Source organism: Heterodontus francisci, chromosome 5, assembly GCF_036365525.1.
Source record: "Heterodontus francisci isolate sHetFra1 chromosome 5, sHetFra1.hap1, whole genome shotgun sequence".
NCBI classification, from domain to species: Eukaryota; Metazoa; Chordata; class Chondrichthyes; order Heterodontiformes; family Heterodontidae; genus Heterodontus; species Heterodontus francisci.
Genome location: NC_090375.1, coordinates 97,512,840 through 97,528,033, shown reverse-complemented (window position 1 = coordinate 97,528,033; position 15,194 = coordinate 97,512,840). Strand labels below are relative to the sequence as shown.

At 41.0% G+C, this 15,194-nt stretch overlaps 1 protein-coding gene across 1 annotated transcript in view; it reads right to left on the bottom strand.

Moving 5' to 3' along the window:
• The window catches only part of sntg1 (syntrophin, gamma 1), a 599,108-nt gene that overhangs the window by 59,763 nt on the left and 524,151 nt on the right, over window positions 1–15,194 (bottom strand). Inside the window, exons 10-12 of the mRNA XM_068032645.1 lie at window positions 13,241–13,371; window positions 12,162–12,291; window positions 7,639–7,677 (exon numbers count right to left, since the gene is read on the bottom strand). Of these exons, the coding sequence (XP_067888746.1) occupies window positions 7,639–7,677; window positions 12,162–12,291; window positions 13,241–13,371 (300 nt within the window). The remainder of the gene's footprint in view (window positions 1–7,638; window positions 7,678–12,161; window positions 12,292–13,240; window positions 13,372–15,194) is intronic.

Here is a 15,194-nt window from a genome sequence, read left to right as displayed (position 1 = left end):
GGAATGATCCAGAGGTGTAGAAGTGTAGGGCCATGGTAATTTTAAGGGCCACAGGCATAAGGTGACTACCAAAGCCCATTGGTCACAAATCATTGTTTAGCAGTGTGCAGAGATCCGTGATGGCCTCTCTGGACAGTTGCAATCTTCTCTGGCAATTTCACTCAGACAGTTGCAGGTATGTCACCTGAGTCCTATAGACTCTCTGATGTATCTGGGCTCTTCTTTGCCTTGGCAGCTGCTGCTGCTGCAACTGGGAGCTTCTTCTTGAGCCACAGCTGCCTCTTGGACCCGCCTCCAGCGGAGATGTCTCAGCACAGGAAGGGGATCCAGGAAAACAGGGTGAATCATACTCATCTCTGTCCTCCTTGTAACAGGCTTCCTTCAAATGGTAAAGTACACCTATCTGTGCAAAGATTTGTGTTAATTTTGGTTCTGCAGTATTCTGTATTAGCTTTTTGGCATGGATTGATGTTGGTCTCACAACTTTTCAAAAAGTGTGAGTCATCATGACCATACCAACGCCATTAGACTGTTATATGAAAAGGAAGAATGTGCAGTGTAACGGAGAGAAGGCAGGGGAATGGAACTGAAGGAATTGCTCTTTCAGACAGCCAGTGCAGACACAATGGGCCGAATGGCCTCCTTCTGCACTGTAACGATTCTGTGATTCTGTGACCATTTTAGTACCCTGTATTGGACCCACGACAAAAACCACCTACACACTTGCCGAGTTCCCACCTCCCCTCCCAGTACTATACACTTGCCGAGTTCCCCCCTCCCAACACTATACACTTGTCAAGCTCCCCCCTACCAACAGTACACATTTGCTGAGTTCACCCCTACCAACAGTCTACATTTGCCGAGTTGCCTCCTCCCAACACTATACATTTGCTGAGTTCACCCCTCCCAACAGTATATACTTGCAGAGATTCCCCCTCCCAACAGTATATACAGGTAGAGATTCCCCCTCCCAACAGTATATACAGGTAGAGATTCCCCCTCCCAAAAGTACATACAGGTAGAGATTCCCCCTCCCAACAGTATACACAGGTAGAGATTCCCCCTCCCAAAAGTACATACAGGTAGAGATTCCCCCTCCCAACAGTATATACAGGTAGAGATTCCCCCTCCCAACAGTATATACATGTAGAGATTCCCCCTCCCAACAGTATATACAGGTAGAGATTCCCCCTCCCAACAGTATATACAGGTAGAGATTCCCCCTCCCAACAGTATATACAGGTAGAGATTCCCCCTCCCAACAGTATATACATGTAGAGATTCCCCCTCCCAACAGTATATACAGGTAGAGATTCCCCCTCCCAACAGTATATACATGTAGAGATTCCCCCGCCCAACAGGATATACATGTAGAGATTCCCCCTCCCAAAAGTACATACAGGTAGAGATTCCCCCTCCCAACAGTATACACAGGTAGAGATTCCCCCTCCCAAAAGTACATACAGGTAGAGATTCCCCCTCCCAACAGTATATACAGGTAGAGATTCCCCCTCCCAACAGTATATACATGTAGAGATTCCCCCTCCCAACAGTATATACAGGTAGAGATTCCCCCTCCCAACAGTATATACAGGTAGATATTCCCCCTCCCAACAGTATATACATGTAGAGATTCCCCCTCCCAACAGTATATACATGTAGATATTCCCCCTCCCAACAGTATATACAGGTAGAGATTCCCCCTCCCAACAGTATATACATGTAGAGATTCCCCCTCCCAACAGTATATACAGGTAGAGATTCCCCCTCCCAGCAGTATATACAGGTAGATATTCCCCCTCCCAACAGTATATACATGTAGAGATTCCCCCTCCCAACAGTATATACAGGTAGAGATTCCCCCTCCCAACAGTATATACATGTAGAGATTCCCCCTCCCAACAGTCTATACATGTAGAGATTCCCCCGCCCAACAGTATATACATGTAGAGATTCCCCCGCCCAACAGTATACACTTGCCAAGTTCCCACCTCCCCTCACACACACTATGCATCTGCAGATTGAGCTTAGCGGCAATGCGCGATTTAAAAAGCAATTCCCATAGATAACAATGGCTAACTTACCTAACCTCTGGAGGCACCGAGGACTATCACCCCAGTGGCGCCAGCTATTCAAAGACGGGAAAGTGAAGGCACATGAGTGCCGCACGTCATGCACAAGATTGTGAGTGCCTGGTGGCAAATGGCATACAAATGCATGTAGAGCAGCATGTAACAGATTTAAATTATGAACCCGTCACGTTGAGGCGGAAGTGCCGCTGTGGAACTTAGCTGACTCCGAGAAAATCGGAAATGGACATTATGGTGTCAGGTTCACTGGTGGACGACTCCACGCCGATTCTCTGCACCCCCATCGCCACCCCACGCTCCCCCCCCCCCCTCCCACTGCCAAAAAACCACCTTCCACAGGACCATAAATCCAGCCCTTTGTGTGAAGGAGTATTTCCTAATTTCCCTCCTGAATGATCTAGCTCTGATTATAAGGTTATGTCCCTTGTCCTAGACTCCCAAACTTAACTCCCTAACAATTCCTTTCAAAATCCTAAAAACCATCAATCAAATCACCCTTCACCTTCCACATACCAGGGAATAAAAGCCTAGTTTATGAAAATTCTCTGCATAATTTAACCCTTAGAGCCCTGCTAGCATTCTCATGGATCTGCACTGCATTCCTTCCAAGTCCAATATATCCTTTCTCAGGTGTGATGCCCAGAACAATACACAGCCCTCCAGATATGGTCTAACCAGAGCTTCATATAGTCGTAGCAAAACTTCTCCTCCTTTATATTCTATCCCTCTAGATATAAAGGCGAATATTCCATTAGGCTTTCTGATTATTTGTTGTACCTGACCACTACATTTTAGTCATTTGTGTACATGGAGTTCTAAATCTCTTTTGGATGTCCACTGTTCCTAGCTTTTCACCATTTATAACATAAACAGATCCACCCTTCTTAGTTTCAAAATGGATGCCTTCGTACTTACCTGCATTGAAATCCATCTGCCATAGTTTTGCCCATTCACTTAATCTATCAATGTCTCTTTGTAATTTTATGCTCCTGTTCATATTACTGACTATGCCATCTATCTTTGTATCATTCGCAAACTTGAATATATGGCTGTCTGTTGTGTTATCTAAGTCATTAACAAATGAAGTGAATAGTTGTGGCCCCAGCACAGATCCTCGTGGCACACCACTAGTCACGTCCCTTCAATTTAAGTACATACTGTTATGAAAGTGATTTTGTTTTTTGTTAAAAATATTTTTAAAGGAATTTATGGTTAAACTGAATAAATGTTGGATCCGTTTTTTAATCAAGAGACACTGAGGAAGCTGGATTGGCAACAGTGTTGTTGGTTGTCACATGGCTCGGGTTGGAGATGGAGCGGAAACCCTGGTAACAGGGCAGAAAAATGACATTCCTTTGATTGGACAAGTCCAGTAATAGCAGAGCACCTGGATGGGCAGAAAACTGACAAGCTTTCTGTTTGTGTTTCAGTGAGTGTGTGTTTTACCTGCTGGAGGAAGAGACCAGATGCTTGCTGAATGTTTAAAAAGTCAAGTCTGCTGCAGAAGGAGAGAATTCCAAGAAAGAACAAAAGACTACAACCCAGATCGCTTTCCAGCAATTCCCTAAAAGACTCTGAGAAGTCTGTTGTGTCAATTCATCGTGTTTCCTGTATTTGAAGAAAACCTGCTCAAAGGTAATTCTCAACGGCGCCCGAAAAGAACAGTTCTAAAGATCTCAGTGGCCTGTCTGTGTGTGCTCGAAGGTTGGACTGTGTGCCAGTTTTGCTGCAGCGTGTCTCATCTGCTGTTTTCTTCAGGGGTGGGCAAGTGATCTGCTCTGGGGTTTTTTTTGTCTGTAACAGAGCTCTGATCCAAAAATCCCTTTCTTTTATTTTTTCGGTTAACCAGTGTACATATATGTATGTGTGTGTGAGTGTGAGATGCTAAGGTGAAAAGGGACTTTAAAATGTGGCTAAGGTAAAAAGGGGACTTTTAAAAATTTATTGTTGGAACTTTAAAAATTCGATCTGTGTATTTATGTTTTACTTCCTTACTAGTTAAGACTTGTTTTATAATAAACTGATAATTTTGTTGTTCAATAAAGAAACCTAGTTTAGTGTGTTCTATTCTGGGAAAAATAGAGTATATGATTAACCGTATTAGTAAGTGGGAAAATTTTAAAGAATATATTGTGACCTGTGGAGAAGTGGCTGAATTAACAATGCATTCCTCCCACCTCAGTCATAACAATACCCATTATCACCACCTAACCCATCTCCTAACTAGGTCAATAATTTGCCTTCAATTCCATGGGCTTTCATTTTAGCTAACTTGTAAATGAGCAAGGAAAAGGAAAGGGTATATGAATGAGACATGAAACAGGGAATTCTAGACAAGTAAATCCAACATTGAAGGCAGTGAAGATATTTAAATAAAGTTTATGTGAAAGCCCGCTCAGCTTTCAAGGGAAAGGAAATATATTTTTGAAGATACAGGTTCTGGTAAGAGAATGGAAGCAATTTTCATGTGAAGCCTGTATTGGAAGGGCAGTGGGCAGGGTTTGTGCTGCGCCCACCCGAAGGAAATGGTCTAGGGCCCATGCCAGTTTTGTGGTTGTGCCTAATTTAAATTAATTTGATGTCCTGCTAGTGCAAAATGTGCTCCCTCTAGGCAATTCACCAATTAAGAAGGTCAGTAATCCAGTAGTGTGGATAAATATGAAGGGCATACAACACCTCAAACAGGAAGTTTGCAGCCAGATGACCCTGCAGCCGACAACTATTTCAGTCCCTGATTCTGGTGTAAGCCCCTAGCAAGAGGTGTGCTGGTGCTTGTGGTCTATTGGGTCTATACTAATGTCCGAAACTGGAAATATAGGCAGGTTCATGTCATATCGAGGGAGTGCACTTCAGGTGGAGGGGGTGGAGCAAAATTGGGCTCCAATAATTCCTTGATTAGATATTTAAACTAGCAGCATATTTCCAATGAACATAATTTACAAGGATTTAATGACACATTTGACAAAGTTCTTTAACTGATTTTACAAGAAAAATGAAGATCATTGAGCGAATGCCAAATTAGCCACCGGCATTGAAAATATAGCTTGGTGAAGGGTGATTAAAAATGGAGAAGTCTTTGTCTTGAGAACAGTGACAAATGAAGTTCAGCAGGAATCTTTTTGGTGATTGCTGTTGTTTACACGATTGATAAATGATATGGAGGAAGGTAGCTCTAGAAATAGGATGCTGGCAGGTGATGGGGCCACAGGAGATTGGTAGTATTTAAAAATATTGGAACAAATTAACTGGAGATGATTGTTATAGGTACCTAATATTCATTTGTGATTAGTTTCGCTCATAGGAAACATTCCGGCTTTCCATATTTTCATCACTAAAACTGACTCCCTTATCTCAATGACAGAGTTATAGATCTACCTTTTTCTGGCTCGTACAATTCTGCTATTGGGATAAGGTTGTCAGTTTTAGGAATGTGAATTCAGGCAGTTGGTACATGAACAGAACTCTCTTACAATCCACTCCTAAAAAAAGCACAATTGTCTAAGTATTTTAAGAGTGATCCTTGATCTAGGGTTGCTACTTCTCTTGTAGCACATTTTTCCAGGATTTAATGGATCCAGATCTGGTCAGATATATTGCAAATTTGCTTGAGGATGCAAAAGCTCTTTCTCCTTCAAATGTACATCTTCATCAGAGCAAAATAATCTGTCATTTTTTAGAAGACAATAAATATTTTTGTAACTGTATATTTTTAATACATATTAGAGGAGTACACTTTAAACAAAACATATTCCTTCTAGAATGTTCTTCTTTAAACTTCCAGAGCTAAGTGCTGAAAACTGCTCACAGCAACTCTTAATAAATGTTCTGGAAGGTAAATCTTACATGATAGCTACACCTAAGGATTTGATCAATACCTTTGTTTAAAAACCTACTTTGATTTAGAATTATAATAGTTTTCTCCTAAGAAGCACATAACGCACTATTATAAATTTATCATTCTGTAAGTTCACGGGTCATTTACACTAGGAAAAGTTGATGACCTTTGTACAAATACAGACAGTAAATCAATATTATAATCAAATGAAAAAATACTATAGCATAACCAATCTTACACTGGACAATTGGGAGTCAAAATACCTTGATGGATGGAAATAACAGGAAAGCAGAGTTACTGCCTCTCTATCCTAGTCCTTTCACTGACCATGTACATTTTAGTCTATCATAAGCTTCAACCCACTTAATTTGTTGCCTAGGCAAATGACATTTCTTGGTCCTAGCGGCACAGTAATGATTGTATTTCAGTTTGACCAATAACCTTTGATCACGTTTCTGGTCAGATAATTCTCCAGTTTTGGTGTGAAGGAGTTCATTAACACACCACTGGTTACATTTACAGGGTTTCTGTTCTACAGACTCACGACCTGTGGGGAGAAAATATTCTAATCTCTTGTCTCAGTTGCAACTTTTTTTTTAGGCTGTTTCTTTTATCTCTATGTCCTAGCAGCCTTTTGTTATATATTGTAATTAATTAGATCATGCCTCTCCATTTTCCTTTTGGTCTGAAGGAATTTCACTTCTGTGAAACTTACTGTAATATTAAGTCTGTCCTAAAATCATCCGTGTAGTTCTTCTCTAAACCTTCACCAACACGTCACTACAACTAATACATCAATGTTCTTTTGAGGGCAGGCGGCTCAAAACTGGCTGATGCTCCATCCTCAATGATATACACAAGGTTAGAATCACTTAAATAAAAGCAAAATACTGCGGATGCTGGAAATCTGAAACAAAAACAAGAAATGCTGGAATCACTCAGCAGGTCTGGCAACATCTGTGGAAAGAGAAGCAGAGTTAACGTTTCGGGTCACTGACCCGAAACGTTAACTCTGCTTCTCTTTCCACAGATGCTGCCAGACCTGCTGAGTGATTCCAGCATTTCTTGTTTTTGTTAGAATCACTTAGTTTGATCTATAGTCAAACACCCTCAGAATGCATGCTTGTATTTAAACTCAATACGCCTGGTGGCAGCAGCCTCTGAGTCAATAATCCCACCTTACTACCCTTTTCCATTGCTAACTTTGCTAATGAAACTCAGTTTCTGTATACAAATTTACAAATATTCTGCACCAGTATATTCGGTCACATTTAATCCCCATTAGATTTTATCTGTCATTTCTTAGCCATTTCACTTAAACTTGTCCAGCTCTCTTTGAATGGCATTGTATATGCCCATGTTAAATTTTAACTTTTGATTGAGAGAATCTGAATATAAGATTCACTGAATATGAATCAAAAGAACAAATTTATCACAATTTTTGTTTCAAGTTGATATATATTTAAAGCAGCAGAAAATATTCAGCACCCAAATGGTTACTTGGTGGCACCGTCCAAGTCGATGAACCACTGAATGACCTCATTAATAATAATGATAATCATTTCATTAGCAATTAATGTACATGGGGGATAGTTAGAGACCATTAGCCTTTATTTCAAGGACATTTTACTCCAAAGATAAAAATGCATTCAAAATGTAATGAATCTGGCTGACATATACATCAATGGGATTTTATTAAAAGTTCCAACTTACCTGTTGGTTTACAGGAAAATTCCTATTTATCTTTTTAATCTGAGGAAAAAAAATTTAATTAGAATTATTAAATTGTGAACTAAGATAGTTAAGTAGCACAGTAAAACAAGAAACTTATGAATTGAAACTCATACAAATGTAGTATTTATATTATTGTTCTGGATTGTAACATTGTAATACTATTTAAAACCCATCCATCGATACAGATCATAATACCTCAAGCTAAAGTAGGACCCATGTTCAAATTGCAACTTATAATTGAAAGCGTTGGCACATCTTCAAAGACCTTCGCACACAAAACCATTCCAACATAACCTACATGCACGATGCAAGATCACTTACTAACACACAAGACAGGTTATATAGTGGTCACATTTGTCTATTATAGTGCACTCCCATCAGTTTACAATATCTTATGACCAGTCCCACTGACAAGAAAAGCAAATAGGAACAGACCCAAACAGGAGGATAATTCAGAAATTACAAACCCTTGATTCTCTTGGAGGAAGGCAAATGACTATCCTGGAATACACAGGCTTCTCCCAAGTCCAAGGCTAGTACCATATTCCATGCCCTGTAAAGACCTGTCACATTCCCAACTCTTTGAAATTGACTTTTCCTTTAAAAAGTGTCTATGTGCTGCAAAGATGGCCACTGTAGGTCAGATGGCCTGGCCTTGTTTTGAAAGGACAAAATGATACATTCCAGACTAAGAGGTATTAACTACACCCATCCTGAAACCATCAAGAGACATTCTTGATTTTAATGGGTTCTTCTGAGACAAAGAAGGTATGAAGTAGCCACATCATAACAGAATGGTACCCATCCAGACATCAATAGATAACCATGGATTCCATATCCTTGTCCATTGTATGGTCACACCAGGGTAGAAGGCCATGTGTCACTTAACATAAATGCTAATATGATGGATTTTAAGCTTAAAAGGTAGCCCTCTGGAGAAAGAGGAAAGATCACAGCAAAACATCACAGAAAGCAGCCTAGCCAGGAGCTGTGGAAGAATCCAGCCAAGCAACAAGATAAAGCCCTGCTGTTAATTCTATACATCAACTTGCTGCAGCAGAAAACTGAAAGTGACCACCACCTACTGTCTGAAGCTTTAACCACCAGAAAATCTACAACGCCTCAACAAATACTACAAATACTACAAATACACCTTTAAAAGAGACTGTTCTCCTCAGAAGATTCAACAGGTTTACTATAAACCACAAACACCTCACTTTAAACCACTTACCCTTTTTCTTTCTATCTATCTATTGTGTGTGTGTGTGTTGGTATGAATGCATGCATGGGTGAGTTTGCAATCATTTTGGGAATTGTGTAAAAATAGATTTTTTTAAACCGATAACCTATTTGTCTGTTTATTTGACCCTATAAACACTCAGGGGCTAACTCATCATTTTAAACAAATCTTGATTGCAGTCAGTTGGGAGGTGAACAGTAGGAACCACCCACACCCTTACCACCTATCCGTAACACATGCAAACCTTATGGCCTGTCATCCTTCTCACCTACTCTCACACAGGCATTTACACAAATATCCAAACATCAAACACAGTATCTTACAATGTACACTAATTGAAGGTCTGTCCTGGATCCAGATTTCTAATCTTTATTCCATTTCTGCCATTGTAGGCCTTGGAAAGCAGCCTGCCTGCTTTGCCAGTGGCCCAAAGGAAGACTGATCCTCACAGCACTCCAACTTTTTCTCATTTGCAAGCATGGGCACAGTATCCCAGTGTATTCTGTTAATGAGTGTGAAGAGGTAGCACTGAGTGCACAGGTGAAGAGCAGAAGATGGCCATGTCAGAGCAGGAACAGGAACCTGATGTTGGTATAGCTAGATGGCTGACAGCAATAGTTCTGCTTTAGGAATTTCTATATTGTGGTGAACTTGGGAGCCTGGTGCCTTTCAGTAGGAAAGGAGTTGTAAGTACTGGCCATGCTGACCAATGTTTGATGTGGGCCAATAATCAAGATGATTCCTATGTTAGTATGAAAGGAGATAGAGGCTGAAAAATAGAGGGCACTAGGGAGAGTGGCTCTGCTGTATGTATGGTGCAGGTTGCATTGATGTGCAACTGGCTGACTGTTGATCTGAAGCCTACAGAAGGTGTTTCAGGTAGTTGTGGCTAGCAGCTTCTGATAGGTAGAAGTAGTTTGACCTTGATGCTTGCTGATCTCTCTAGCATGCCTTTTCTCATCTTATATCAGTGGAATCATGGAATACTTATTTGGGTACTTTAAAACTGACTCCCATCATTTAATTTAACGTGACTTGGCAACCGCATGGGGCTCTGCAGACTACACTTAGATGCTTTGTTGCTCCCACAGCACCAATGAACCTTTTACGTGTCCTCCCTTTTTTTCAAGTTCTTACTGCTGAAATCTCTCAATTGCAGTCAGCTTTTCAGTGATTTTGCAGGCATTTAGATCTTTAGGCAGGATTTTCCCACGTGCTTTGAGATCCAGACGTCAGGACCAAATGGATGTCCTGAGCCTGCACTAGCTGGGAGTCAGATTGGGGGAGCTGTTTTCCTGGAAGTGGCCTCCTAATTTCCACTTCCGAGCTTGCCACCCAATTAAGAACGGCAGGTGGGCTCCCGATGCTGTTGGCCCTATCAGAAGGCCAGCAGCTCGAGAGCCTCGCTCGACCCACCAAGAGAGGTGAACACTGCTGAGGCAAGTAGGAGAATGCAAGCATGCCTCAAAATGGAGGCAGCCTCTTTGGTGTCTTCAGAGGGGTGGAAATTATTAAACTTTTTCGAGGGGCCAAGCAGGCAAGCCCCTCCGATTGGTGGGGAAACCCCTGTGGCAGCAGCCTTTGGACCCCGGCTGCAGCCTTTGCTGCCAGTGGCCCCTTTTCGGGGGATGGATCTTCCAGCTCTGATGGCCCCCTGGATTGCTGTGGGGAGGCTACCTCTATTAAGCTGGTGGCCTCCCCATGTGGCGGAGTCTGCTCCACTGTTGCCAAAATGCTGGCGAATGCTCTAAATGGCCCCTAATTGGGGCCTTAAATCTCAGATTGTCTGCCTGTCACCTTGCAGCATGCAGCTGATCTGCATGCTGTCCCCCCACACCAACCCCGCCCGCCCCCCCACCGGGAAACTTTCTCAGCAGCCGGAATGCTTCAGGGAGCCATTCCGAGGCGGCTCCCCGCTATTTTCCCAGCCGCCCTGCCTCCACTTCCACCACTACACAGCTGAGAAAATTCTGCCTTTTGCGTTTACATTCCCTACTGTTCTGATGCAAAAAAGATTCTAAAATAAAGCATAAAGACAGCAATAAAATGGTACCAGCAAACCTAAAAGTTAAAAAAACATTAAGGTCTGACTCCTTATGTGCTCCATTACACATGGAACTTCCATATGCCCATTCCAGATAGGCAAAATTATGCTGTATTTCATTTTAATGCTCAATTAAAGCTCTAGGACATTTCGAGTGACATTTAGGCTGCCCTAAATGGGCAAATTTGATGGGTACATGAAAGGTCGCCTCACACTGCTTTTTATAAATTAATTATGCTCAGATAGGCTTGCTTAAACTATAGATATACTATAGATTCTGCATTGTTGCGATCTGCAAACTAGATTAAGTTGATGAAAAATGTAAGATGTAACTGGTAGAATAATTTGTATAATATCAATTTTATAATAAACTGCTCTCAATCTCTAAGGTGCAGGCTTACAGTTCTGGAAATTAGTTTTTAAAAAACTTTTATTCAGTGGAAGTATTAAGTATTTCCAAGCCACAGAGCATAAGGATATTTACGATGCTATCCACCACAACTCCAGCCTTAAAAAAAACATAAAATGTTGTGAAGTATGTTTCAATTAAAGCCCCTACTTGGGCAGTTTAATGCTGTGGCTTAGAAGTGGACTGGATTCAGATTGTTCAAATTGATATCATTGGAGATCTCTAAGTGTTAGCTTCATGGAGCAGAATTAAGACATCACAGTGATCTCGACAGATAACATGCACAGCTTGAGTAAGATCAAAGAGTTGGATTCTATGTGAGTGTGTTGATGAGGGACCAGGAGGAAGCTGCATTCTTCTGAAGTAATATTGTAGGAAAACCACCATTTCATTGTTGTATGATGTCTGGATAAAACTAGTGCTGTCCCCTTCCTTAGTTCTGCAGCTATTATTGGGAACAATATCAGAATCAGATATTAAAAAAGATGGTTTTGTGGATGTAATTAGATATACTATTATATTAATTGAACAGTAAAATTTAGATATTAAATAGCCATGTAAATGTTCTGCATTTACAGTAATGATGGCTAAAGCTTTTGTCAAAACTTGCTAATACCTTATACTCACACATGTACCAATGATTGTTTCATTATCATTTTGCCACTGGTAAATGGGAACATCTTTTTACAATGATTAGCTTTTTATGTCTTGATCAACACACAACATAAGTCTATATAGTAAACGACTGGCTTGCTGAGATGGAAGGCTAAAACTTCATTTTTTTCTTGAGTGCCGATATCCATACTTACATTGTGCTTGGTAAGGTTGGATATATTAATTGCCAGTGCTTGTAGCCAATCTATACAGTCTTCAGCAGTGAGACACTGAATAACACCACTGCATACTCCATCCACAGCAATTACTTGAAATGCATTTTGCCTAAAAATGTCACAAAACATATGAATAGAAACATTATCCAATATTATACTGCAATTTCAGTCAAGGATTAGAGACATTACAAAGTTCCCACAGGACAGGACTTCTATCTACCTTTCTGAATCTCTCTCAACCCCAACCCATTTCAATTGGTCTGACTTAACTCCAAATTGGACTATTGAAACACATTATCAGTACTTTTTTGATGTTAGACTGAAATTAACTATGACGTGAAAGGAAATTTTTACCAGAAATCATCACAAATCTATTGGTGTTTGCTTAGCAATCCTACACAAAATCAAATGGAACTGCAGCAGAAATGGTGGGAAAATGGGACACTGAATACTACCACTGACTCCCCACCTTGGGTCAGATTTCTCATTGCCACTGGGTCTACTGGTAATTTCCTTTCATCATGGGGAGGTGGGGCCCTGCTCTCCAGGAGATTACCTTCCATCTTTATTGCTGCTTCCCAAGACCACCAGGAGACAGGTGGTAGTAGGTCTAGGTTGCAGTAGTAATGGCTCAAAAGTGTTAAAGTGTTTTTATGAAGGGAATGGGCCTATTCAAGACGTTCACTCATGCACTTTAGGCTCTGGCTTTCTCAAGGTCTACAAAGCATGCAAGTTCATTCACTTTCATGGCTTTTAGTCCCTTTAAAGTCTCTCACTGCCTCTTTGTGCTGCAGTGGGACTGTTACATCTGTCTGGAAAGCAGTAACAGGCTTCCTCATGCTGGCAGAGATGTTGCCCACCCTTTAAGACTAATAAACCCTAATCCAGGAAAATGGGATGCAGTCATAGTATCAGGAGGAAAATTCAAGTCAGAGTGTAATCCTGGAAGAGAACAGTTGATTAACATTTAAACGTTAAATATACTTGTAGCATCTGAATTCAAAATACCAAATATTAACATTAACTTGCCGTAAATAAGTAATATTTTGAACCAATACCTGGAAATATCAGTTCCTGGAATATAGTGGGACAAACGAGAATGAAGAAGTGGGATTAGCCGCAGATCACACCATCGCTTCTCCCACTTTAGGCCTGAGGATGTAGGCCATGAAGAGCATGATAATGAATCCTGAAAAATATTAATCATATTACACTTTATAACTGTAACTTATTCTTAACTTTTTGTTAAGTTTTTGCAAACAGTTACAAGTTATTACAATCACATTTCTTTTAATAAAGTATATATTGAAACAGTATGATGGAGTGACTATCAAATCAATCATACTGAGGTTTGATAATCCTAGGGTCGAGAATCAATAATTCCCTAATACTTTGGCATGCTCTTTTAATGCTTTGACAAACCCTTTGACAGATGGGCCAGGTCTGTTGGTTTTAAAGGATATTATACTGAACATTCTAAAAGACTCATCAAAATCAATATAAAAATCTTTAATACACTTAAACAGCACTGCAGCAAAAATACTGAAAGCCTGTTTGTTAGCCCTCATGTAAGAACCATGGCGATGTATTTCCTCTTAGTGCAGACAGTGGATTAAACTGGATTTCAATTTCTTTCTATTTTTTGCACTTAAAAGAACACACAACTTGATGCTAAAATAAAAACAAGAAACGCTGGAAATATTCAGCAGGTCTGGCAACATCTGTGGACAGAGAAGCAGAGTTAACGTTTCAGGTCAGTGACTTTTCATCAGAACACAACTTGACACTGTTTGCTTTTTGATAGCTCAGGTGCACCCACAAGAATTCTGCTTAACAAGCTACACAGACATTGGATTGGTATAAGTACAATCCTGTGGGCCAAAGCAACTGTGGATTATACAATATCCAGGAAACTGGAACATCTGTGTGAACAGGAGACATCATCATTTACAGATAAGGATCTGTAGGCCACAATTTATGTTGTGAGGACAGAAAGAGCTATTTTGTAGGGCTTGAAAGGGTTACCCACTAACAGCATTCTCCTGGTTTCAAAATTAAAATTGTGTACCTTATCTGTGCAATGATGTTTCAGCAGATGCAAAGCAATAAACCTAGTACTCTGTGATATGTACGATGTATTGTCTGTGGCAACGCCGATTCCGACACTGCACCCCACTGAACAACAATGACCCCAATCAGTAGACAGGACTCCCCATTCTCAGAACTAACTAATCTTCAGAGACCAAGGACAAACAAATAACCACAATCTCTAAATCAGTATTCTGCCCAGCACAAGCCCATCCAAACCAAGGAACCAGAATGCAATGTTCAACTTCACACATAATGGGCTGCATTTTAAGAGTCCGCGCCGAAGTAGGCAGCGGATGTAAAAAAATGTGACCCGCCCGCATGGGCACCACGTCAAGCAGCCACAGTGATTTCAAATGCAGCGGCTCATTTGCATGGCCATGGCACCCGTCCCTGGCAATCACGTGCAAGGGGCAGACAAGCTGTCATAGGCAACGGAACCAATGCGCAGGCACCTTCACCATTTTTAAAGGGCTTACAGCCCTTAATGGAGCTTTTAAAATTAAAGGACCATGTCAGTTCAAAGACCAAAACAAAGAATTAAAATACCATTAAATTAATTCTCCTACCCCTAAATGACATTTCAAAACATTCCTGCCCTTCCCCCCTCCCCCGGAATTTGTTTATTAAGAATTTGACCTTCCCCCCACAAAAGTTCAGCACTTTTGCCCTTTATCCCTACCCAACACCCCCACCCCGACTAATCCGCAGCATTTTAACCCCGCTCCCCCCCTCCAGCATGGAGAAACAAATCTTCCTCCTCCTCCCCCTCCCCACAAGTGTCGCGCCACGTTTCCCTGAATGGGATTCGAAGGCGGGGCATTGTTGGTCGCCTGAATGAAGATTGGTGCGGTGATCAAGGAGGTGACAGGCCCCTCATTAAATCAGATATGTAAATTAGTTTACATATTTAAATGGGGGTCC